General features: G+C 43.3%; 1 protein-coding gene across 3 annotated transcripts in view; it reads right to left on the bottom strand.

Annotated features, from left to right (window-relative positions):
- Positions 1 to 26,336, bottom strand: part of Sh3rf2 (SH3 domain containing ring finger 2) — a 108,150-nt gene that overhangs the window by 41,641 nt on the left and 40,173 nt on the right. For 2 of the 3 annotated variants that reach the window (XM_052742090.1, XM_052742089.1), the window contains exons 3-5: positions 12,468 to 12,737; positions 10,381 to 10,476; positions 3,213 to 3,536 (exon numbers count right to left, since the gene is read on the bottom strand). In XM_052742090.1, the coding sequence (XP_052598050.1) occupies positions 3,213 to 3,536; positions 10,381 to 10,476; positions 12,468 to 12,737 (690 nt within the window). The remainder of the gene's footprint in view (positions 1 to 3,212; positions 3,537 to 10,380; positions 10,477 to 12,467; positions 12,738 to 26,336) is intronic. The other variant, XM_052742091.1, reaches the window with a different exon arrangement.

Genomic DNA, 26,336 nt, shown 5'->3' with positions numbered 1-26,336 from the left:
AGTAAATGAAAGCCTTTAGGTGGAGAGGAGACAGGGGTATTTTTTTCCACTGGGAGGCATGTGGGGACAGAGTAATAGAAAGTCTTGTAGTGAAAAGGGAGACTAAGGAGGCCAACCAAGAAGAGAGGATGTCAACTTAAGATAAGTCACACTGGCTTAATGATGATGCTCAGGTGGTCTTTGCTGACAGCACAGTGAAATGCCCATCTTAGACAGTACTAAGATCAAGGCAGACTCTACTATGTGAACTTGGCTAAATCATTTTTGAGAAGATAGGAAGGTAGATTTCTTTTATTAATAAGACCATTTAAGATTCATATCACACATTTTCCTTCTGGATCCTTAATTACCTTGATGTAAAGTGGTTTTATAACTCCCCCCCAAAGGTTCTTGCCACACCTGTAGTATGGACAGCAGGGCTTTGGAGACTGGACCTGTCCTATCAGAGTATATTGTGTATCTGTCTGTCTGTCTGTCTATATGTCTAATCAGTCTATCTTCTATCTATCTATCTATCTATCTATCTATCTATCTATCTATCTATCATCTATCCATTTATGCCTCTATCATCTACCCACCCATCTGTCTCATACAGGCTTCAAAATATTTTAGATTATTATCATGGCCTTAATTTTGGAGCAGGATCTCTTCACTCACTGTGTTTACTAGAACATTATATACACTCTGTGTGTGGGGCCATCTCACCCCTACATTTTCCCAGAGTAGAAGCAGCAGGAAATATTAGATAGAAGGATAGAGGGGAGAGAAAAAGTTAGAAAACACAGGATAGCCTCGGGAGGGCCTGGGTCCAAACCCACCAGCCCCTTCTGTCTCTACTAAAGGGCATTTTAAAGGAGTGCCAAGGGGTGGAGCAAAAGACCTCCCCCCCCAGTACAGCAAAGTGTAGACCATCCCAGACACCTGGTGACCTTGCACGTGGTCAAACCATCCCCTAATGCAGCTCTGCTGTGTAAGGCAAGCTCATCTCACTAGGAAACCTTGGTGGGCTTCCACAACTCTGGGTATTTATTATTTGAAAGAGTTACGGTAATCTGTGGTCTACAAGAAAGTAGTTCTTCCTTTCAGGTTTCCCTAAGTATATATTACCATCTGCCCAGATAATTAGGTAAAATATTTTGATCATTTGACTTATTGAATATCTACTTTGGTCTAAACATTGTGTGAGGGTATGGTGTGGGGAAGGTAGGGAGAACTTGGTGGGCTAGACCCAAACCAGGCTCTCAACAATGTTAGAGGAAAAAGGAAGTGGGAGAGAAAGTTTTGTTCAGTGCTCCACTTATCTTTAGTACATGGGGCTTCTGAATATGTTTTGACAACACCTGTGCCATCTATACAAAAATATTCACCATTTACAACCATCTGCATCGACAAAAGGCTATTGGTATCGCCCAGTGATTCCTCGTGAACGCTGTGGTATGGAATTATCATTCTTTGTGCATATTTGGAAGAAATAAGATTTGTTTTGAGTACTACTGGGATTCTCCCACTCTGGTTCACCCTCTTTGCAGATGAGGTAAACGTCCAGGAATAAAAATTTCAAAGGCACAGAGAACAGGTCTCTTGGATACATCTTTTGAAAAGCCAACTCATGGCTGAGCTCACTCATTTATTTTTACAGAGTGTGGGCTGCACTTTCTATACCCATGCCTCTATATAAAGAATGCTTTAGAAACTTCTGACTTTCCAGCTTCATGTGAGTCATCAGGTTCTTGTTTTAGAGTGTTCATGTGTTCGTGTATGCGTGTGTGTTAGAACAACTCTGGGCACAAGGCATGTATATACTCATAAAAATGTGTTTAGAATGCATGTTAGAATTTTTTTAAATAAGAAGAGTATATATAGAGTGTATGTGTGTTTGTGTGTGTGTGTGTGTGTGTGTGAGAGAGAGAGAGAGAGAGAGAGAGAGAGAGAGAGACAGAGAGACAGAGAGACAGAGAGACAGAGAGAGACAGAGACAGAGAGGGGGAGGAGAGAGAGAAATGCAGTACAGGTTGGGGATCAGTTGCATCAGTTACATGAGAGGCTATACTCTTAGCAACTCAGACAGTGGTATAAGATAGAGTGTTAATGGAGGTGATTGTTTTCCTTGCAGACCAGTACACAGGTCTTTGAGGAGCCCTTGACTTTCTCCTTCTTCCGTGTCTTGTTATAAAGGGATTAGAGTCCAATTAAGCCATTTAATCCCAAGGTAGAAATTCACGTTTAAAAACAAGATTTACAGCTTCTTAAAAAAAAAAAAAAGACACCAGTGCAAGTTGAAGTCTGTCCTTGCAAGTTGCCACCTGCATGGATCCAAAGAGCATTTTTAGCTGAGCACCCAATACATTCTTAATTACCTTGCCTCATACCTCTCCTCCTTCATCTCTTAAAGTGCCCTTCAGCCTAAATAGCCACATGCTGTCGGAAATACTTCAACTTCTGGATTGGTGCAACTCACCTAGGCTTTTCCCTTCTTAGCATCTCAGCGAGCAGGATTGATAATAAGAACAGTACAGAAAGCAAGTGCTGACTGGGAGCTTAGCATGAGCAGACATCCTTAGACTGAGTGCTTTATGCCCATTACCTCATTAGGTGCCCACTGGGAGGTGTGACTCGTGTAGTCACTTGGGGCCACCACCTGACTTAATACTCTGTTGTTGTCATCTTGAAATTCTTAATCATTTTAGAGCAAGGGGCTTGCGTTAAAAAATTACAAAATGCAGAAATGGGCATCGGACCCACAAGTTATATCATTATCCTGAGAAACACCTGCTAACCCACAGGTCCTATTGTTTTCTTTCTATGTGATGCCCGGGCTATTGCAGAAGATGTGACAGCGAGTCTCATATAATGTCAAAACCCTGTCTGGAAAGTGTCTACCAACATCTCCTTAGAGGGGAGTTTTCTGATGAGCAGGCAATCATGTTTACCTCACTACAGAAAAGTGCAAAGTATCTGGGAATTTGGGCAAGTTGTTTAATCCTTTGAACTCTCAGTTTCCTAACCTGTAAAGTAGGGATAATAATAATAATCATATTTAACTTACAGGATGCTTAAGGATAAAATGCGATCACAAATATCTGCAGTACACATGGCTTCAGTTAATATTCATGTATTCTGAGTGCCTGGCAAGTACTTAGCATCCAACAGTGCTTGTGACATGGGGAAGCTCTCTTGCCTACCACCAAGGTGCCAGCGGATTTACTCCTTACCTGTCCTGAAGAGTGAGCAGGGAAGTCTGCCTTGTCCCCATGCTGAGTGAGCACAGAGGGGCTGCTAGAGCTGATGAGCACTGGGGTGCTGATTTCCACCATCTGGTGACCTTCAGGAGAATGGACCATGCGGTTGAGTGTGTTCAAAGCTGTTGTGATGGAGAACTGCCCAGACACCTTCCTCCTGGACCCAGGGCTCTTTCGGAGGGTGAGTGTGTTGGTTGCTTTGCCTCTGGATGGAGAGGACATCAGGGACAGGTTTTTCGTGCGTGATAACTGATGTCCTTTGTTCTTCTCTAAGAGGTGTCTTGCTGCGAGGTTTGGCTGCAAAGATAAGAGGATCGATGAGAGTTACTCTCTGACATAGTGTAGTAGCTAAGTCGCACACTCATTGGCAACTGATGCTAGCTAGCTTCTCAGCTCGGATGGCCATCCTTTGGTCAGTGGCTGGGTCAGACGGCCATCCTTTGGTCAAAATAATAACACATTCTATCTTCTATCCATTTGAAGTTCATACATTTGATAAGCTTTGAGACATAGTAGACACACATTCAGGACCTTGACTCATCCGTCTGCTAAACCTGTTCTTTTTTTCCTATTTCAAATATTGCCATCTCCTCACTTTCCTGTTCTTTGTCTCTAACATCAGTTGTTCTGGTAAATTACCCAGGGAAGAAAAAAACACCAAAAAGGATGGAAAAGCCCCAGTGTGTAGTGTTATCGATAAGCCAGCTGTTTAACAGCTGGCTAGCACAGTTTCTGGAACTGTAACAAATGGTGTGTCGGATCTGGCACCAGCCAGCCCAGTGTACGTTACTGTAGCCTTCCCTAACATCCGACTCATTACTTCTAAAGGCCCCTGGGGGCTGACAGCCTTTGGAAATATGAAATCTGTTGAAAAAAAAAATGAGGGTGCCTATGAATCAACGCTTTCATCTCAGGACGATTAGTTAAATTCCTATTATTACAATAGTCGCCAGTCGTTCTCCAGAGCGACATGTCTCATTCTAATTTAGACGTTCAACTAGAGAGGGGAAAAAAGAATGTTCCCTTTTACGAACTTTTTAAATGACAATGTGCAGAGGATTAAAATAGCGGAGAGAGAAGACTTGGAAGAAGAGGTGATTCTTGTCTGAAAAAGCCTGCCACATTGTGAAAAACTCACCAAATGGGTGATTAGTATTATTGTGCTCATATTTGTATATAAATGTGAGTGTATCGAGGGCGGAGGTCAACCTCTGCTGTCATTCCTCAGGAGAAATTCCCCTTGTGTTTTCAAGCGGGGTCTTTCCCTGGCCTGGAGCTCACCAAGTGAGCCTACCTAGTCATCTCCCCAGTGCACTTAAAAAAAAAAAAAAGACCATTTCAAAGATAAGAAAGCTGAGGCCCAGAAGGAATGACGTAAGTGACAGAGCCCACGTGTAAACTAGTAAACAAGAAGCTGTCAGATGATAATGTCTTCCAGTGTAAAAGGGAGAGTGAGTGGAGGGATACGGCCACTTCACACTGGGCGGGGTGGGGGGTGGGGTGGGGGGTGGAGGGTTGGGGGTTGGGGAGGGGGAGCATCAACGAAGAGCCTCTGAGAAGGTGGCCTTTAAGCTGAGGTGAGTGGCAAGAAAGAGCCAGTTGTGTGGAAATGAGGACGTGAACAGGCCAGGCAGAAAGAAGTAGGAAGGATGGAAGGGAGCAGGTGAGGAGATGGGGAGGGGAGGCCACAGGGTTGGCAGGCACCGGATTGCACAAGGACTCAGGAGGGCTTTGACTTGTTTTCAGTGTAACAGGAAGCTCCTGGCAGGTCTGGGTTGAGGAGTGACATGATCTGATTTATGCTTTTTAAAGCTCGTGTTACGGTTTGGCAGTTTCTCACAAACACATACTTAGCATCTGATCCAGCAATCCCACTTCTGGGTAATTACGCGAAGAAAGAAAAAAAATGTATGCTCAAACCACAGTTTCATTCAGAGTTGCCAACGACGGGGAAGCAACCTCGACGCCATTTATTGCCAGTTGACTGAGTGGTGATTTATATATGTGTGTGAATGCATGTGGCGGTCAGAGGCCACCCTCAGCCTTTGTTCCTCAGGAGCTCCCCATCTTGGATTTTAGGAAGGGTTTCTCAATGGCCTGGAGTTTGCCAATGAGGCTGGCTGGCTGGCCATTGAGCTCCAGGGATCCACCTGTCTCCCCTCTCCGGTGCTGGGATGACAAGTGTGTACCATCATAACCATTTTTTTCTCTTTTTTCTTAAAACTTGGGTTCTGGGATTGAACTCAAGTCTTTATGATTGCATGGTAAGACTTAACAGACAGAACTATCTCTCCAGATGCTATCTCTGGAACATCTGTGCTTTGAGACACTGTTCACTAATAAAAAGATGAGCTGTGGATACATGGCACAATACAGATGAATGTCAACTGTGTTAAGCAAAAATGAAAGAAGCCAAGCTCACAGGCCTATGTTTTATGGGGTTCCATTTATAGAACATTCTAGAAAAAGAAAGCCATAGGGGCAGAAAATAGATCACTGGTTACTAGGTGGAGGAACAGATGAGATGGCTCAGCATGAGGAATTTGGGGGGCATGTTGGAACTTTTCTACATATTGACTATAACGTGTTTATACAATTATATGTAGTTATCAAAAACAGAGATCCAGATACATTAAAAAAAGCAAAAAGCAGGTTTTACTCCATATAAATAATGAAAATATGATTCTTTAGAAGTAATGCTGAGAAGTAGGGATACTGATTAGCAAGATATCTATTTTGTTCTGGCAAGCTCTAACGGTATCCTGGACTAAGGACAAGGCCTTGCAAGGCCCCACAGCACCTGTTCCTCCACGGTTTGCACAGGAAGGAGGACAACTGATACCCTTCAAATTGAGTGAGTGACTTTCCTTACAGTCATCTGCAGCCGTAATAACACAAGTTAATTCTTTCTTATTTGCCCTGCCTTTCTGCCTCCAGGTGGGCAGCACTATCACCTTTCTATTATTATTATTATTATTATTATTATTATTATTATTATTATATATTATTATTATCAGTAACACCAACAAAGGGCCCTGTGAGAATCTGCTTTTGCCCTGTCCTCCACCGGCATGATTGACAGCTCAGCTGGGGAGGGACTGTGTGGCTCTTAGGTTTGCACCCATTTGAAACAATATCCTTGAAGTTCATTGGGCTGGATGAAGTTCACACAATGAGACTACCCTGTGGAGAAGTCCCGACAAGAATGGGGAGAAGCTCAGCTTTTGTTTAACTATCCTTTGTGTGGGTGCTGCTCAATAAATCCAATGATGCATTAACAGGAACAGTCTTATTTATGCACCAAAAAAAAGTCCATGTTATCCTTATAAGAAAGCCTTCCTTTCCATCGATCTGCATAGCACTGGCAGCACAAACTTTATTTAAAGAGTTCTTAGCACGTGCTGCTCTTAATGAAATTACTGGAGTCAAAACTTTAAGTACTGCTTAAAAAGCTCAATTTAGATTTGAAGTAATGTTTGAAAAGTAGGTTCCCAATTAGACAAACCACTTGATTATCTTCTTCCTCCCTCCTAGCAATTAGGAGAACAAATGAAGCCATGGCTAGTTTAATGATAATTTTGAGGCTTCTTGTAATTACTAATTTTAGAGGTAAATGGGTAGTGAGAGTATCCAAATGAATAATCATTAAATACAGAAGTTTTCAAAACAGCAGTATTCAGAAACAGGTGATGAAATTAATGCGTAGTCCTTCACCCCAGAGCTATGAGGAAGCATCTCAAAATAATGCAGGAGATCAGACCAAAGTCTCCCACCTCCAATGTGTGCAGTTAGGTACCTAGTGCAGGTCCTGGGAGAGTGAACATTCCCCTAATCACCCTTATTGTTTCTACCTAGCAAATGGCCCCACCACTGACCTAGGCACACAAGTCAGAAAGTGGAGACGCCCTAGGCCATGTCCCTCTTTCCCATGTCCTCCACCTCTGCAATTCCCAAATCCTCAAAAGAGCTAGAATTTGAATTTGCCAATTTGTTTCCAGTCTAGCAGTCAGAGTTACATCATTTCCAAATGGAACCATGCAGCAGCCTGCTCATCTTTCTGTCTCTCTCTCTCTCTCTCTCTCTCTCTCTCTCTCTCTCTCTCTCTCTCTTTTTTTTAAATTGGTTATTTCTATTGTATCCCAGAAACCAAAGTCTGGGCTTGATGGCTCACATCTGCAATCAGAGCTCTTGGGAGGCTGAGGATGGTTGAGGCTAGCCTGTGCTGTCCATTCAGTTTTAGTCTAGCATGGGGTATACAATAAGACCTTGTCTGAAATAAAAATAAACATGTCAACTCCGACCAACCAACAAATCAACCAACAAAAAACAACAGTTAAACAAAACCAACCATGTCTGATCAAATTATTGATCTCTGAGTCAAATCCAAATTTATAATAGTAAGATATACAGGATCTTCACCATATAGCCCATGTGGTTCCCTTTCTTCTGCTGACCTGGAGCATTGTGACTGGTCCAGCCAATGGGCAGTGAGTGAATGTGAGTAATGTTCCTTCAGAGGCTCTCAGCTGTGAATACACAATCCATTCTCCCCTCCTGTGGCAACTGGGAAGAACACATGCTCCACAGGTGGCTGTGAGTAGAACCACTCAGCATCCTGTGCTGAACATACAATGCAGGTAGGAAACAGCATTTTCTTTGTGGAGCCACTGAGACTTTGGGGCTATTTAGTACGCCAGCATCACCCAGTCTTTTCTGTTTACAAAATGGTTTGTAATTACTACAATTTACTTCTTTGGCTTAGTGACTTAGCTCTGGATCTGGTAGTCTCTGGGTCCTCTTGCTACGTCTACGGCCCCGTCTGCTGCTTCCTCCTCCATACCTACATACTGAACCTCAACTGCTTCTCAATTGGCTCAGTTGGCATTCGCTGACCTCCCAGATGAAGTTGCACATCACAAGGCCTTAACAGTTCCCTCCATTTCACCCTTTGCATCATCCATCATCCTTGCAATCAATTACCCGAGTGCCTGACAGTGTGCCCTCTGGGATGAGGGACTCGTATCTACCCTGTATCTTTAGAACTTTGTGTGGAACCTGATAGAGCAGGTGCCAACAAAGCATTAAATAAATGAGTGCACAGGACAGCAGGGTCAGAATGAATAGTTTATTTTTTTTCTAACCACCTTCAAATAGGTTTTCATTTATTCAATTAAATGCCCTAAAAATTATTGTATTGTTACTGGATCCCAAGGCCTTACATAAGCTGGGCAAGCAATTTTTTTTTTTTAATAGAGAGCCTGTTCTGTGTTAGCTGGCCTATAAAATGTAACCAACACACCTGCTACATGTTTAGAGAAGACAGAAACCAGTCAAGGTTCACTTGACTGCTGACATGTTCTGGACATTTTTTTTTCTTTCCTAGCAGAGCCGCATAAAATGAGTGAAATTCGAATAGGTGGGAAACACAAGGCCAGGTGAATCAGGAAGAGGCCCAGGAAGAGACAAAGCATGAGGCATGAGAATACCTGTCAGTGCACACACTAGAGCACAGCCCCCTCCACCCTTTGGTTACTTTGACTGGCTGAGTGAAGGATGTACCCAACACCTTGAAAGCTGGACAAGGCTTAGGATACACCCTTTGCTGCAGAACCTGCTTTGGCTTCCATGCACGGAAGAATTGGCTTCTTCTCCCCAATTATGCCTCAGTCCCATTTTCCCCACCCTGCTGGAGGGTGGGGACACTGCCTGGTACTTCTTTTTATAGCTCTCCGATACTCACTTTTAATACATTTATGCATGGTAAGCACCCAGTGAACACAGTTAAACAATGAAAGATCTCTTTTGAATTTGCAATGACTTGCTTCAAGCTAGGGTGAGGCTCGTGGCTAGTGAGGTTAGAGACCAGAGGTTAGGTAATTATACTGGAGAAACAGATAGCCTAGCTTGTTTTTTAAGTCATTTAAAAAAAAAATCCACAGAAGTAAGGCTGGGCAATTAGCTCTGTAGGTAAAGGGCTTGTTGGGCAAAAGTGATGACCTATGTTTGGATCCCCAGACCCTGTATAAAAGCTGGGTGTGGTGGCACATGCCTGAAACCCCAGTGCTGGTGGTGGGGGTATGGAGACAGGCAGATCCTGGGTGCTTGTTGGCCAGTCAGTGTTATCAAAACCGGTTCACTAAAGACTCTCACAAAATAAGGTAGGGAGCTGAAGAGGAAGAAATCTGATGTCAACCTCTGGCTTCCAGCTGGAATTTTACATCTAGTGGTCACTACTCCCAATATGTTGGTATGTGTTGGTGCACGTCATTGCAATCTCTTCCCTGCTTTTCCCCACAAACACACATTTTTAGAGCTGCTTTCAACTTAGTTCAACTTTGTTTCATTGTTTTATGTGTTTTCTAATATTTCATTCATTTTAAGTGTCTAGTTCAGCAGGGTTAAGTGCATTCACATTGTTTTGGACAGATCTCCAGGACTTTCTCATCTTGAGGATTTGAAAAATCTGTATTTATTCAATTTGTTGTCAACTCTACAATAAATCATATATTTTCCAATAATATCTAGTATTTCACAATATTATTAACATTTAAATGGTATATATAAAAATTTTCTGGCCCATAATAAAGAGTAGCCCCAGTGTAGTGGTAGTACATGCTTTAATCCCAGCACTCAGGAGACAGAGGCAGGTGAATCTCCGTGAGTTTGAGTCCAGCCTGGTCTACACAGTGAGACTCTGTCCCTCCCCAACAAAGTGAGTCTTCACTGTTGATTATTTAGATTATTTCTGCATTTCACTATTATGTACAATGCTATGGTAAACATTTGGTGTGTTTGTATCAACAACTTTACGTGTTTATTTAAATATTTCCTTATAGCCAGTTCTTAGATGTGGAATTGTTAATTGTTAAACCAGTGCACACTTTAAGTTTTTTTTAAAATATGGGTGAACTTGCATTTCAGTGTGAGAAATTTGACCACTTTACACTGCAAGAAACAGTGGAAAATATCCATTTCTCCACATTCACCAGAACTGAGTGTCATTGTGTAGACTTTTTCTTTAGAGGTTCCAGTGAGTTCTAAACCTCATGTTAAATAGGAATTTCCCTCAGGCGTCACTGGGGCGGGCACACAGACACTTTTGAGCATGCTTGACTCAGCTGTAGCTGGGAGACTCACATACCTCTACGAACAAGATGGGGAAGATGCCCACTTTATCTCCCAGCTTCCCTTCTGCCCAGTTCTCATCCACTCGGCTGATCACCGTGATGATGTCATCCTGAAAGAGAAGGCCTCAAGTCAGCTCTACCCTTCACTTTCAGGTGATGAAATCTTCCATGGAGAACAGTTTGTAGCAGGGAGCAAAGGGTATACAGCTCTTGAGAAGGTTGTGTGGGAAATACCTCTGCCATCATAAAAGGCAGTGTTTGAGTCACCAAGATTTCCAAGAGGAATGGAAGGGACTTGAGGATCAGTGGAGCCTGGTAGGAAAACTCAGAATACTCCAAGCAGAATCTGTGGTTTTCATTTAAACTAACTTGATGGAGAAGCCAAGAGAGAAGCCATAGGTGATACAGCTCTAGCTTGGCAAAGGGGAATGACTTTCATTCCCATTTTGAAGACATTTTGGAACTGACTCCGTTTTAATATGTCAAAAAATAAAGCAGCTTTTATTCAAAATTTTTCTCACTACAAAAGATTATATGTAAAGTTGCAGAAACATTCAAAATACTGATAAGAAAAACAAGTGGATTCTGTCCACCACGGTGTAGGTACGGCCACGGCTAGCAGCTTGCTCGACATTTTTTTCTAGATGCTTTTGCAGCAAGATAAAAGATATATGCATATAAATGTGATTTAAATTCTTTTCAAGACATACATTTACGCATTCAATAAAGTGCTTAAGTCTTGAAAGTGAGCTGGAACAGTCAACTTCAGCTATGAACCCTCATCCAACTCAAAGTATGAGACTGAGCACCCCCTTTGTGCTTTTTCCCACACTCTAGCATCATGACCTCTGGTACTGTCCCCTCATTTTGTCTACTCTCCTACTTCATACAATTGATGTCTTACTTAATACCTTAGTGGGACACTTTTTGTTACAACTCTTTCTCCGGTGTGTGTGTGACATGTACCGTGGTGTGTGTGTGCAAGTCAGAGGACAACTTGTGGGAGTTGGTTTTCTCCTAGAACTACTGAGCTATCTTTCTAGCTACCACACCCTCTTTTTGTTTTTGTTTATGTTTTTTTTTTTCTTGAGAGAGAGACTTGCTATAGAGCCCAGACTGCTTTAGTGATCTTCCTGCCTCAGTATCTCAAATGCTGAGATTACAGACACGCCACAACATTTGGCAGAGAGAAGATCTTTGGTTGAATTCGGACATGCTGGGTTTAGGACTACCCTAGATTTTTCTAATGTAGCGTCAGTGTTCCACAGTGACAGAATGGACAAAGTCCCCTGCTCTGGGCTCTTTGTCACACTTTCCCACTGATGTGTGTGTTTTCCATTGGACTCCCAGTTCAACAGAAGGAGGGACATTGCTCCATCACTTTGTTCCCAGTGGCTGAACTGTCAGATGGGGGGAAGGAGTGATGACTCAGTAGTTAAGAGCACTTGCTCTTGCAGAGGACCCAGGTTCAGTTCCTAGCACCCACACAGTGGCTCACAACTATCTGTAACTCCAGTTCAAGAGATCCAATGCCCTCTTCTGGTTTCCATGGGTACCAGGTACATACATGGTACACATACATGCATGTGGGCAAAATATTCCCATACATAAAGTGAAAGTAGATTAAATTTATTTAAAAGAAATTGCTAAATGAATGGACTTGTGGACTTTTGTTGAGGAATTGTAACAGTACCACTTCATGTACTTACATGTTGACCTGTGACAGCAGCAACTAATAAGGTAACCCCAACTTGGGTTTCTATGAGGGGATTTGGACACCTATGGTACAACAACCTCTGAAAATACAGTTGAAGCCCCAATTAAATACTTTCTTCTATAAGTGTTACCATGCTCACATGTCACTTCTCAGCAATAAGACATTGACTAATACATAGTCCATGTAGTTGAAGTCATACACACACATCGCTTCCATATGTGCATGCACACACACACACACACACACACACACACACACACACACACACACAGATGCATGCACATGTGCATTCATGTGTAACACGCATACTCTTTAAAAAAAATCAGCAAGTATTAAACAACGGACTGTGGCTTCTCCCATCGTCTGTCTGTGGTCTGCGATTACCTTGAGGAAGGTCAGGCAGTCCTGGTTCTCACTCTTATCCTTGTCTCGAAGGTCAAAGTTGTAGAGGGCCCTGCAGAGTGGTGGCGGCTGGGGCAGCTGCTTGATGACTTCCACGGAGCTGGCTGGGAAGATCCCACTGACCCCATTGATCTCCCCCTGGTACCAGTTCTCATCAAGCTGTCTCCGGAGGAGGATGACATCTCCTTTATTAAACTTCAGGTCACCGGGATTCTTCCCTCTGTAGTTGCACAAGGCCTTGGCTCGAGGCACCTGCAAGTGGCACGGACCAGAAAACAGCAAGTGAGCGTAGGGCTGGAGGGCTGGAAGGTCTCACACCAGCTGCTAGTGATCGTTGTGTGTGGACATCCAGCTCATTTGGTGTAGGTAGCCGCCTTATTTTCTTTTCCTGTCCTGTGATGAGGTACTCTGACAAAAATAATTTTAAGGAGAAAGAGTTCATTCGGCTCACAGTTCACGGTACCCATCACGATGGAGAAGGCATGACAGCAGAAGCTGGAAGCGGCTGCTCACACCACAGCTTTGGTCAAGAAACAGCCATGACCGCTTCCAAGTACTCAGCTCTCTTTCTCCATTTCACACAGTCCAGGATCATCTCCTGCCCAAGTCATGGTCCTGCTCACAGTTGAGATGGGTTTCCTCACATCGGTTAGCATAATCAAAATAACCCTCATAGGTACGCTCAGCACCTGCTGTCCACCTCTTAGATGATTCTAGAGCCTGTCAAATTTTCAATGAACAGCAACCATCGTAGTAAACCTCTCCTTTTTTTTCTTTTTGGACAAAGATCTTTTTATTTTTGAGATTATAATACAATGATCACATTTCTCCCCTCCCTTTCCTCCCTACGAATCTCTCCACTCTCCTCAAATTCATGGCCTTTTCTTTCACCAGTTGTTTTTGCATGCACATCTGTATTCTCCAGCACAACCAGGTCAGTCCAGATGATGTTACTTGCATGCATGTTTTCAGTGCTGACTGTTGGGCACTGGACAACCAACTGGTGTGTTCTTCCCTGTGGAGGACCACCTCTCCTGCTCCCAGCATTCCCCGGTTATCTATAGTTCTTTGTGTAAGGTTGAGGCTTCGTGGGATTTTCCCCATCCATCTTAGCATACCTTAGCAACATCTTGGTTTAAACATTGATTTGTGGCTATATTTGATTGTCTCCACTTATTTCTAAGATCTATGCACTTTATTGTATATCTCTATCTATCTATCTATCTATCTATCTATCTATACCAGAAATAATTTTAAATCAATGTTTATATGCATGTATCTTTTATCTCACTCCAAAGTTATCTGGAAAAACCAGTGGCATCATCCTTGTTCAGCTTTTATTTGGGTAGCATGTTGGTGAGGCCTCATGGGAACAGCTTCTGGTATGAGTAGGAGACACAATCTCATAGCAAACTCCCTGATCCCCAGACTCTTACGTTCTCTGTCCCTCTTCCACAATGTTCCCCAAGTCTCAGGTGTGGGACATTGCTGCTCTATTTACCATATCTAGGAAATGGAAACAACATAGTAACCTTTTGAGACCGAAGTCCACCATCCCGTTTACTGAAGAAGCTGACTGAGACACTGTGGTTTGGTAACTTCCATAAGGTGACACACTTGGGGGACAGTAAATATCAGCAAACATCAGCTCTGAACCCAGGCTACCTGGGTCTAGAGCTTTTGTTCTTAATCCTGATAGCAGGAATAGGGTTTAGACTTGACTCACAGCTTTGTGAGTCTGACTGAGTGTCCTAGTCAGGGTTACTATTGCTGTAATGAAACACCATGACCAAATGTAACTTGGGGAGCAAAGGGTATAAACCCTTTGAATTACACTTCCATATCACCGTTCATCATCCAAGGAAGTCAGGACAGGAACCTGGAGGCAGGAGCTGATGCAGAGGCTATGGAGGAGTGCTGCTTACTGGCTTGCTCTCCATGCTTGTTTAGTCTTTTTTTGGGGGGGTGGGGTTTGAGACAGGGTTTCTCTGTGTAGCTTTGGTTCCTGTCCTGGAACTCACTCGGTAGCCCAGGCTGGCCTTGAACTCACAGAGATCCACCTGCCTCTGCCTCCCAAGTGCTGGGATTAAAGTGCTGCCTGGCCAGCCTGCTTTCTTATAGAACCCAGGAACTACCAGCCCAGGGTGGCACTATCCACAATGGGCTGAGCCCTCCCATATCAGTCGCTAATTAAGAAAATGTCCTACAGGCTTGCCTATATCCCTGATCTTATGGAAGCATTTTCTTAATTGAGGTTCCCTCCTATCAGATGACTTTAGCTTGTATCAAGTTGACATAAAACCAGCCAGTACAATGAGTCAGTGATTCTTTCTGGGTCCATACTGATTTTGCATTCTGGTTGTACCTCTCTCCCCTTGTGTGATTAGGGTTGTTTAATATTTTTTGAACTATGTTCATGTATAAAACAGGGTGTTAGTAGAATGTCTACCTCATTAGGACTTTTGTAAGCAATAAAGACTATCCATAATGCATTTACCATCTTGCCTAGAATATAATCTGTGCTCAGTGAGTGTCTTCCTTTATTAGCATCATGTATAATGGGGAACTGATGACACCAGTTCTGCGTGCTCCTCAGCATTGATGGGAAGAAAATGGAAGTGGAAACCACCTGCAAATAGGAAGTGGTTTGTGAGAAGCATAATTTGTCTCCAGCCTTCTTCAGAAACTGTAGACCTCATGAACATTTGGATCATTAGGAAACTCAACTGAGACAAGGAAACAATTACTCAGGAATCAATCATAGCTTTTGAAAAAAAAATAAATCAGCCTGTGAATCATCATTTGTCAGATCAGTCATCTGCCTAAATAATTTATTCAGTCAAATGTTCTCTCTCTCTCTCTCTCTCTCTCTCTCTCTCTCTCTCTCTCTCTCTCCCTTCTCTCTTTTTTTCCTAATTGAGACTGTTTTCTCCACATAGGAATGACCTCAGTGTGGTCTTATTTGAGGTTGGCTTGGCACACTGAAAGTTCTAACAACTCAGGTTCCAACAAAAGCCTTTCTCGCTTTCTCTCACCTGAGATATTTGTGTGTGCTTTTCTGGGCAGTGGGATGAAATGGCTCCCTTGCACTGGGTTATTTTGCTGTTCTTAGGGGAGTAGGATGACTTTAATTCAGGTCTTCCTAAATTTTCTGGCTCTAGGACACTCATTTGAAAATGGAATTCCAAGTAGATTGTGGAGAGGAGAGCTCGAATCCCTTTGGCGATGGGATAACTGAGCTGTGGATATTTTAAGGAGAGCCTGGGGCTGAGAGAGAAGTACAAGGGCACAGCTCACTGTGGGGAAGGAAACTGGAGGGCAAGTGAGCAAGACGTGGAAGTGGTTGAATAAGGGATAACAACACATTCATGTGGTGAGAGTTCTGTCGTCATTAAAGCAGATAATGTTGATCTATAACCTTTAGCGTGAAGTGTCACTCTCCATACGCTGTTCCGTGTAATAAAAGTCAAAGACAGTTGTGTAGACTAGGTTTTCATCACGTATCAACTTATCTGCTTGGGGAAATGTTAGATATCTGCTCCTCAGGACACTGAGATTATTTCCAAGGGCCAATGTTTTTTGGGTGTTGAATTTTCTCCTAAGTGTTTAGTTCTGGTTTTGAACTCTTATAACGAAGCGATTGTGTTGCCTATTAAAATTAGTCGAAATTGGGGGGAAAGAATGGAGTAAAGCTTACTGGTGAGGTGTGTGTGTGTAGCTATGGAAGGCCTCTGGAAAGAAAATTAGCCAGATTGAGTAGGACAAGTAATTACGACCTGCTTTGAGGAAGATGCCGTTTGAGAAACCAGCACGAAGGAGGATGGGAGCAGAGGATACCCAGGAAAAAACTGAATCTGTGAGACATCCTGATTTGGAGACACTAGCAATAAACACCTGTCCTTCCAAATTCCTTCCCTCCAATTTTCCATCAAAACACAAGCCACAGTTTTCTGGGCAAATGACTGCGTGAAATACTGGTTGGTAACACTTTTCAGTCTTCCTGGCAGCTGGAGACTGTCTTCCCTTCCCTGGCTCCATCCTGCCGTGTGGGATGCAGCAGGAGCTCTGACAGCCATCTTGAATCATGAGGATGAAGGCCACTTCTAAAAGGGGAAAGAGGCTCTGCTATATTGCCCTAGACTACTTCACTTTTAGACTTTTATTTGAAAACTACGTAAACTTTTATCTTAAAGCATTATTCTTCTGGATTTATGAAAGGAAAAGAATGAAATGATAAAGAAACAAAAAAATCCAGGTCCTTTAAACAATAATGGTAATATATATAATAGTATTATTTTTTGTACATACCAGATACCATTACTCCATAATGTATTTTATTTAATTCTCACAGCAACCATTGAAAAAAAATATATAAATAAATTCAAATTTCAAAACTTAGAAAACTTGAAATCGGAAGTTAAAATTTGCCCAAATTCACAAAGTGAGGTGCAGTGGATTCAGGTTTTGAATGTAAGAGTCTCTTTAAGCCCACAGTCTTAATCATTAAGCTCATGTTTCTCAAAATAAAACTTGTGATTTACAGGTACCAGAATTCTGGAAGATGTTGAAAACACATATCCCAGACCCAAGCCCTGATTTATTTGCTTAGTATTTCTTGGAGTAGGATTTTTTTTTTGTACCTGCATTTTAATTTCTTTTTTTTTTTTGGTTTTTCGAGACAGGGTTTCTCTGTGGAGCTTTGTGCCTTTCCTGGGACTCACTTGGTAGCCCAGGCTGGCCTTGAACTCACAGAGATCCGCCTGGCTCTGCCTCCCGAGTGCTGGGATTAAAGGCGTGCGCCGCCACCACCGCCCGGCTGCATTTTAATTTTTATGAAGCTTTCCTACCATCCAGGTTTGATGCTACTCATCTGAGCTACATCTTTTCCAAATCAAATGGGGGCAATGGAGATTTGATATAAGCTTGTAAATTACTAACCCACTTTCTTCTTTTCCTTCCGGGAAGATATTTCTAGCGCAAGTGGCATACGCATTTTAATGAGGACCGAGGGAGTGTATTAAAGCAAAGTTATATTAAAGTGCCTCTAAATTCCTTTGAAGCTGCCTCAACTTTGGAAGTCCGCGTTGGTGCTAATTGTCTCCCTCTTCCTCACTTCTTTTCTCCATTCCTCCTCAACATGGGTAAGCACTGTGGACATGAATTACAGAGTCTATATTCAGCACGAGGCTTTCCATCTTCGTCCTTCCTTCTGGATAATATGTCCCCTGTTTATTCTTGGGACTCCCGTTATAGTGACAGAAAACACTGTCTTCCATGTGCAGCCAGGGTAGAGGGAGGCAGGAGGGGACGGCGAGGGAGAGAGGGGGGAGAGACAGAAACCGACTCTGGAGGGAGGAGGAAATGGACACTCTTCAGGGTTCTTTCAGGCCACTGAAGTTTTTCTTACGTCATGGGACTGAATTTTTCATCTGTTAATCTCAGTCCTGTGGCCTCACAACCCTGTGAAGTAAATGGTGTCACCCTATCTTATTGATTAGGATTTCCTGAGATGGTAAATGTCACCAGACAAGCTCCACACCTAGCCAGTGTACACCAGGTCCAAGAAAGATGGGCTCCTCTGACCCCAAAGCCCTGGTGATTTGGCCACACTCCTCCCATTTCAGCTAGAGTTCACCAGAGTGTTTTCCCATTATAAAAGTCACCGGGACTGTTTAGTAATCAAAATCTGAATGAAGTGTGAGTGCATTTGCCTTGATGTTGGCTGCATTAGCATGAATTATTGAACTCCAGAGCCCTCACATAAAAGCTAAGCACCTGAAGAGTCTCAGATGGTTGATTCTATCCGGCCCTCAACTGTTCCCTCCAGGGAAAATGACTCTAAGTTCTGCATCAGCTATTACCCGTTGTGAGCTTGGCACCAGCTTTTATTGCTCATAATTTTTTTTTTTGTCTCTGCAGGTGCAGGGGTGTGGGGTGGGGTGGGGAATAGAGTGGAAGACTCAAAGGTCATTATCCAACTTTGTCATGGTGTTTGATGGAAGAGTAGATAATCCATCTTGTAGTGGAAGCTCATATGTGCCTAAAAAGTGTTCCTTTCTTTGAGATTCAAAAACAAACAAACAAACAAACAACAAAAGCTGAAGGATTGTTCCTGAGCCCTGTCAGTTTGGTTCTCTTTTTCAGTCGGCTTGAAGCTCCGGGGCCATGATTTGGGTGGCTGGACAATGGACAGAGCTCAGAACTAAACAGTGGTATTGCAGAGTTAGCAGTAACGCAACTGGGCTGTCTCTCTGTGTGTGAACAATCCCTCGCTGAGAAACTTTCTGCTTGTCTTCATCTTCTGGCAGACACATAATGACATTTGGTCTAGTCACACCTCACAATGGGGGCCCTTGCCAGCCAGTCAGAGAACAGATTCTGCTGCTCCCCAAAATAAATAGTAGGGGGCAGGCATAGGCACCATTTGGGCCAACTAGTATCTTTCTTGAGAATTGATGTTTAAATGGAGGAAGACTAATTCTTACTTTTGGGTCATGAACCTTATTCTTATAGCTCTCTGATGTCCAGATCAGATATTACATGCAAACTGTGGTGTTATTTCTTAACCGGTAGACCTCCCTGAGAGAAGCCACAGGCAGCACCTGAACCAGAGATTAAGTGCAACAGTGGCTAGTCTGTTTTCCATTGCCATCACTGGAAGTAACGCAGTAATTTATAAAGCAATTATAAAAAAATTATAAAGAAAACCAATTATTTAGTTTGTGGTTCTTGAACTTCAAGAGCGCAGTGTTGGTCTTTGCTTGGCATCTGGTTAAGACCTCATGGCTGGATAAGGACATGCAGCAGGCATCACGTGGTGAGAGGGAGCAAACAAAACAGAGAGAGCTCATCTACTGCTCCCTCCTTTTGGTAGGCTACAGTCTCCGTTCATGTCACATGCATCCGTTTTCCTCCTAATCATTAAGACCGTATTTTCTCTTCTCAAGGCCCCGTTTTTAGTTTTATGACGTATCTCCCATATATACAAATATAAAAAATTAAAATACAGGCCCTTCATATGAAAGAATACATGTGGTGTTTATCTTTCTTTGTCTGACTACCTTCACTTAGCACTATGATTTATATAGTTCAATCCATTTTTCTGCAAATGCCTTGATTTTGATTTTATTTAGGATTGAATAAGAAGGCATTGCCTATGTGCTATATTTCCTTTATTCATTCATCTGTTGATGGACATCTGGGCTGGTTCCATTTCTTGGATTATTTTGTGGATTAAAAAAATCAAGAAGTATGGATTTGCAAGTATTTCTGTGGTTGGGCAAAGAGTTCTTTGGGTATTTAAGTATGATACAGCTGGATTATATGGTAGAAGAACATATATATTTCAGTCAAATAAGATACTTGTTTGTATTTCAGCTTTTGTGACTTTGGCCAAATCAAGGCTTCCCTGATCCCTAGAGCACAGCATTAAAAAATTAGGGTAAATTCTTCTACTTCCCTATGCTCACCACACTGCAGCAAGCTGGGTTATCCAAACTTTGCACAATCTAACAAAAGGTCTAAGGTATGGTGGTGGTGCACGCCTTTAATCCCAGCATCCGGGAGGCCGAGGCAGGCAGATCTCTGAGTTCGAGGCCAGCCTGGTCTTAAGAGCAAGTTCCAGGACAGCTATACAGATAAACCTTGTTTTGAAAAAAAAAAAAAAAGGTCTGACTTTTTGTTCTTGGAGGTAATGTCTAAGATATTAGACTATGGTACTTGCTCAGAGAGATTTGGAGGCCTCAGGCCACATTAGAATCAGGTGTGCCCAATCTTTTACATAATAACATGACAATGTCATCTACAAAGTTCATACTCAAGGACCATGTCGTTGAGTTACAAAACAGAAAATCACACACACACACACACACACACACACACACACACACACACACACATACGTCTCACAGTGTTTTAAATGAATTTAGGATTTTGTGCTGGTTTGCATGCCATAGGTTTGACATGCCTGCTGGACAGTCCAAGATAGCAACGTCATTAATGCTGGAATGAGGACAAGCAGAAGAAACTTGATCTCTGGAGGAGCTGGAGACTACAGTAAACCTCACAGGTGGCCAGTTGCCCTTACATGGCCTCCAGTGAGATTCCTGGACACCAGGTCTCAGGTGAGCATCCCTACAGGGCAGATTGTCTTGAGTCACTCACTGAAGGGGAAACAGGCATGCCTCTCTGCCTTTGTGGGGGGCGGGCCTGTGGAAGCACTATACGGCACCCTTCTTGGACTCTGCCTCATGTGCCCCTTTCCACTGCTTACTTTATTCTGTATCCTTTAGCTGGAATAGAACAGCTTCACAAATTCCCAGTGACTTGTTGATCTGAAGGTGTCCTGGGGCCTTTGGACACACTTCCTCATGGCTATGTCGAGAGGACTAATGAGACAAACCATGCAGATTCTTTAGTGGAATGTGTGGCAATAATAAATGCCACACAATTTAGGATGCTTAGAAATTCTTGCCCATAGGAAGAAACAGGAGGAAACAACCTGATGTTAACACCTCTTGGCTTGTCTTTCTCAGCTCTATTTGTCATAAGTTTGTTTTTCTTTCAACAAGTATAATTGGAGAATCCATCATGCCAGGCATTGTACAAAACTTTTATTGATCTTATAGTCCACTTGGTCAAACAAAAAACAAATGTATATGAATAAATATAAAATTGCAAGTTAGAATACATTCAACGAAAGAAAAGATTAGGGGACCAAGAGTCCTTGAGATAGGAAGGAGGCAGCAAGGAAGATTAGCGTTGTCCTTATAGCTGTATCTAAACCTCCACTCTCTCTATTTGCATCTGTCTGTCTGTCTTTCTGTCTGAGGCCCTTTGTTCTAGCCTCCACCTCAGTACAGGGACATCACAGGTCTCCTTTATGTACCCATTTCCTGTCACGTAGAGACATGGTATCCTTCCTCCCAATTCCAAGAAGACACCAGCCAAATACTCAGCCCTCTTCCCCTCTGCCCCCTGCACCCCCACAAACTTCCTGAATGTCTGTAGCCAGAAGGTGAAGGGAAGCAGGGGTTTGTGTCATGTGGGCAGAGAGCAGGCCATTCAATCTGTCCCTGCCTTTTAAGGTCTGCCATTCATGTATCTTCCTGTTTTCTCCTGAAATATTTCCCCAAGTTTGATTTGGAGTGGTTTCATTAATCTACCATTGAGGATAATGCCAGAGATGTACACTGCCGTGTTCCAGGCTCCAAAGACAAGCTGGTTCTCAGCCAATAACTTGGGATTGTTTTGGAAGTGGGCTACGTGCCAAATCCTGATGATGGTCAAAGAGACAGCATTGAACTCCTTAGAAACCACGTGTGTCTGTCACCATCTCTTCCTTCAGGAGGGCAGAAGGCACCCCTGGGTAGGTAAGTATTGGGGATGTCTTTCTGTATGCTGTGAGTGTGTTGCTCGGATTGATTGATAAATAAAATGCTGATTGGCCAGTAGCTAGGCAGGAAGTATAGTATAGGTGGGACAAGCAGAGAGGAGAATTCTGGGAAGTGGAAGACTGAGTCAGAAGATGCTTCCAGCTGCCACTGCTGCCATGAGAAGTAAGATGTAAAGATACCAGTAAGCCACAAGCCACATGGCAAGGTATAGAATTATAGAAATGGGTTAATATAAGAACTGGATAGCAAGGAGCCTGCCACGGCCAAACAGTTTATAAGTAATATAAGTCTCCGTGTGTTTACTTGGGTCTGAGCGGCTGCGGGCCTGGGTGGGACTGGAGAAAACTTCAGCTACAGGTAGGAGGTGCCCTGCAGCCTGAAAGACTGGGAAAGCATCATCTCCCTCAGGCTGAGAAGCAGGTCTGCTCTCTCCCATTATTTCTGTTTCCACAGTAAGCTTTCCCAACAAGTGTGGCATGCTTCAGATATCTCTTTTTCCATGTGGCTGGAGAAACAAGCCAAACTTATCATGCAGAGTGAGGAAAAAGAAGCTAAGTGGCCATCCTACTCTACCACCTTTCCCCTAGCTTGAGAAAAAACAGCGTCCTGGCTGCTCTCCTTTGGCTTTATCCCCTAACTTACTACTCCCCATCACCTCCGTGTGGAGGCATCTGGAGAAGAAAGAGGAACAGTGAATGACAGCAGAGCCCAGCAAACAGCAGGGCATTTCTGAGAATGGGGCCATCCAGGCTGAAGTTCTAGAGCTGGGCCCTATGTGGAAACCAGAGCTCGAGCACCATGTCCTTGGATGAAGCAGTAAATTCTCTGCATCCAGTTTCTTCTTATTAAAAAAAAAGTGATTAAAAAAAAGATTCCCTCCAACTCTAAAGATAACAGAACTTTTTAAAGGTGAAAGACTCTAGATGTATCTTTAAAATCCTCTCCCCACAAAGGTAATGAGTGAGATGAAATCTAATTGTCCAAATGATTCATGTTGGACTGGAGTCATGGGTAGAAGGCAGTTCAGTATGTTTTTCTGTTTTTATGTATGTTTTTGGTCCTTCTTGGAATTTCCAGTGAGGGTGCCACCACTGGGACAGGCTGTGGTGGCAGGGAAAGAAACAGTCATAGTCCCCACAACCCTGGAACAGACCATTGGGGAAAGTGACTTTTGAAGAGAGATCTATCTCTCTTCAATGTTTCAGTGCAACTGGAGACGTCTGTTGTTACAAAGTTAGGTGTCTTTGAGACTTGCATGTGTGTGCACATGCAGATGCCTGTGGGTATGAGATATGGTCTCCTAGGGGACTCTAAATCCAGGTATGTGAACATTGCAGATGAACCACCACAGGACCTATTAAGACATACTCTTCTGCATCTTCTTTTTCTTCCTGCTAGATTGTACCTCTTGTTTGTGTGAGCCATCCTATATATCTTCTAGTACAGCACTCATCTTGTCTCCCTGAGTTGTAATCGCTGGCTCATTTGTCCGCATATCAGACCTAGTTCTGTTCAGCAAACACTAACTTATTCACCTCATATTCTCTGTACCTGGCAGTGATGTGTACACTCATGCAGTCAGCGGACATTTTTTTGAGTACCCACAATAATAAGACAGACCCAACTTTTGCCTTTACGGAACTGACATTCTACCAGCACCTAGTAAACACTCATTTATTTGTTGAATAAGTGAATGATCAAGTGAACATTTAATCAAGCCATCCCTCTTGAGCACCATTCAAATTCCGGCATTTTGTTTATAGCATTTTTCCCTATGAAGCCACATCGTATACAGCTAGTTATTTCCTTGAAAGTGGGAACTAATCAGACATGCTAACCACAGACGAATATTGCATTAAAAAAAAAAACTGCCCATTGAAAAGGTGCCATCATTTTAAACGTACTTTTGAATTATATACCTGTTCAAGGTTTTCTAGAGGCATCTGCCTTGGAGATTCTTGCTTGTGGTGGACATTTTCTTTCCCAGCATTCCTCTCTGCATTAAGTCCCTGATCTCCTGTGCAGGCAACCATGCTGAGTGACAAAGCTGACAGATGGCGGTTTCAGTGAAGGGAGCAGGTGACAGCAAGGACCTATCTTTTTCCGCCGATTCAGAACACTGAAATCCAATTTCTTGCTAGCCACATGCGCCAAAGAAAGCAGTTCTCAGCAGCTGTTGACCTGAGAGGCTTCAAGCTCCTATCCATGGGCTGGGTGTCACTGACACTCCTCTGCCATGACAGGGAATAGGTTGGCATGAGGAAGTGGCCCTCCCAGTCTTGTCCCTGTGGGCTGACTTTGGGGTGGGCCTGTCTCCTGTGACAGAGAATTGTAGCATTCAAAAGTCACACCAGAACCGCGTCCCTCTTTGTTGTGGGAAAGCATTTCTTGGCAAGTGTGTCCAGGGTCTCTCCGGTTCTCATTCCTTTCACACTCACTCAAAACAATACGTAAATTAACCTTTACCAAAAGGCTCAGTTTGAGCACTTGTCCAATTTCCCAGTGTGAGCATTGCTGCCTTGTTTGCCTATGTGACGTCACTGAGCGTGGTGTTGGGAGGAGATGGGCACTATTACTCTTGGGAGTCAACAGAAGCTGTTCCAAGGCGCCTGTGCAGGAATCCTTGAATTTACACTCAGATGTGAAACACCGCCACAGCCCAGCACCATTGCCGTTCCACAGTAGGACTTTAAAGGACAGTTTGCATCACACTTTTGTACCCCCGTCACTTGGTTCTAGATGCAGCACTGTATGATGTTATTATGCCCATGTGGTTGTGGGAGAAACTGAGGCCTGAGGACACATGACTTGGCTCAGCTCACACTGCTGAGTTTCTTCTGGTTATGTCCACCATCTCTGGGCATCTTCCTCTCACACTGCCCATTGCAGTCCCTTGGAGCTTCTTTTTGTACTCCTCATGACTCAGGATTTCTTACGTCTTAAGTACTTTCCAGAATGTTCTCCCCCTCCTCTTCCTCTACTGCCCAACTGCTACTTGTTGTTTAGGTCTCCGCTTAAACATCACACCCTTGAATAGCCATAGTTAAGGATCTTCTCACTTGCCTTAATGACATTTTCTACCATGGCATCTGTCAATTGGCATTAAAGTGTCTTGTGTATTTACCTGCCTCTTTCACTAGATTAGATTTAGTAGGGTCTGAAAGTTTTGTTTATCTCTCTAGTGTTCCTAATGCCTAACACAGTGTCTGACCCAATAAACGTTTTTAAAACAAATGAATTCATTAATAATGACGTCTTAACCTCAAAATTTCCACATTCTTCCCTACTACAAATCCCAAATATCCAGTCCCTGTAAACTAGTTGAGATTTCTTTCATTAAAAAAAAAAACATTTCTTTGTATTTATATGTGTGTGTATTTGTGTGAGTGTAGTTGCCAGAAGGAGGAGTCTTGTTCCTCAGAGCTGGAGTTACAGGAGGTTGTGAGCTGCCCCATGAGGGGGCTGGGAACTTATTGGGGGATTTTTCAAGGCAACTCCACATAGTTAAAAAGGAGGTTTATTTTGGGGGTAACTTACAGCCAGTAAAGAGGTTGGTTACAGGATCCGGGAGAGGTGGAGTACAGTCCAGCGGAGTTCTCTGGAGAACTCTGCTTGGTCTACCATCCAGCATCCAGGATCACAGGAAACCAAGAGACCTGGCACATCCAGATTTCGGGTCTTAAGGGCTCCCATCTTGGCCCCACCCCAGGGGCAGGTCATAGGTAGGCGTGGGAGTTACCGGAAGCCTCACTGGGGCAGTACTTCCAGGTCAAAGCTGGAACAACTACCCACTACAGGAGCTAATCTTAGGTCCTCTGGAAAGCAGCAAGTGCTTGTAACTGCTGAGCCATCTCTCAGGTCCCATTTGTTGAGTTTTTTTTTTTTTTTTTTAGGAGCTGGTTAGGTTCCTGCTAGAATTCTCCATGGGGTGAATCATGTACTCTGACAGGCCCCATCCCCAACCCCCAGACTTCGCAAAGTGTCACAGGAACAAGCTGAAGCCTGCTTAGTGTGCTAGGTAATATGCTTTCTGCACCCATGCCAAGACAAAAATACAGCAAGGAAGACACCTCCAGAGACACCTGCAAGGAAAGGGTATTCTGGAAGCAGCAAGCCTTTTAATAGATGAGCTTTACGGATAGCACAAATTCTCTCAATTTCCATCTGAGGAGGCAGGAAAGGGCCAGGCTGCTTGCATGCCGGGGAACTGCTGGCCTTTTATCACATAGCGGCGAAAGCTCTCCTTATAGCATCTAATCACCTTCTGTAAACACAGATGCTGCCACTCAAAACAGACAGGAGTAGAATTTGGCGCATACTGCTTGCGTCTCTTATATGACCCGAGCATGCGTGTAAAACTAGATGCAGAGTGTTCATCTTTGCCATTTAGTGTACATGGGGAAAAAAATGAGGTGACAGGCATGAGAGGTTCTGTTGAAACTTCAAGAAGCACTGC

Source organism: Peromyscus californicus, unplaced genomic scaffold (genome assembly GCF_007827085.1).
Source record: "Peromyscus californicus insignis strain IS unplaced genomic scaffold, ASM782708v3 Scaffold_17__1_contigs__length_78620276, whole genome shotgun sequence".
Lineage (NCBI taxonomy): Eukaryota > Metazoa > Chordata > Mammalia > Rodentia > Cricetidae > Peromyscus > Peromyscus californicus.
Note: the sequence above shows the minus strand (reverse complement) of the source record. Positions and strands in the feature narration are given on the sequence as shown.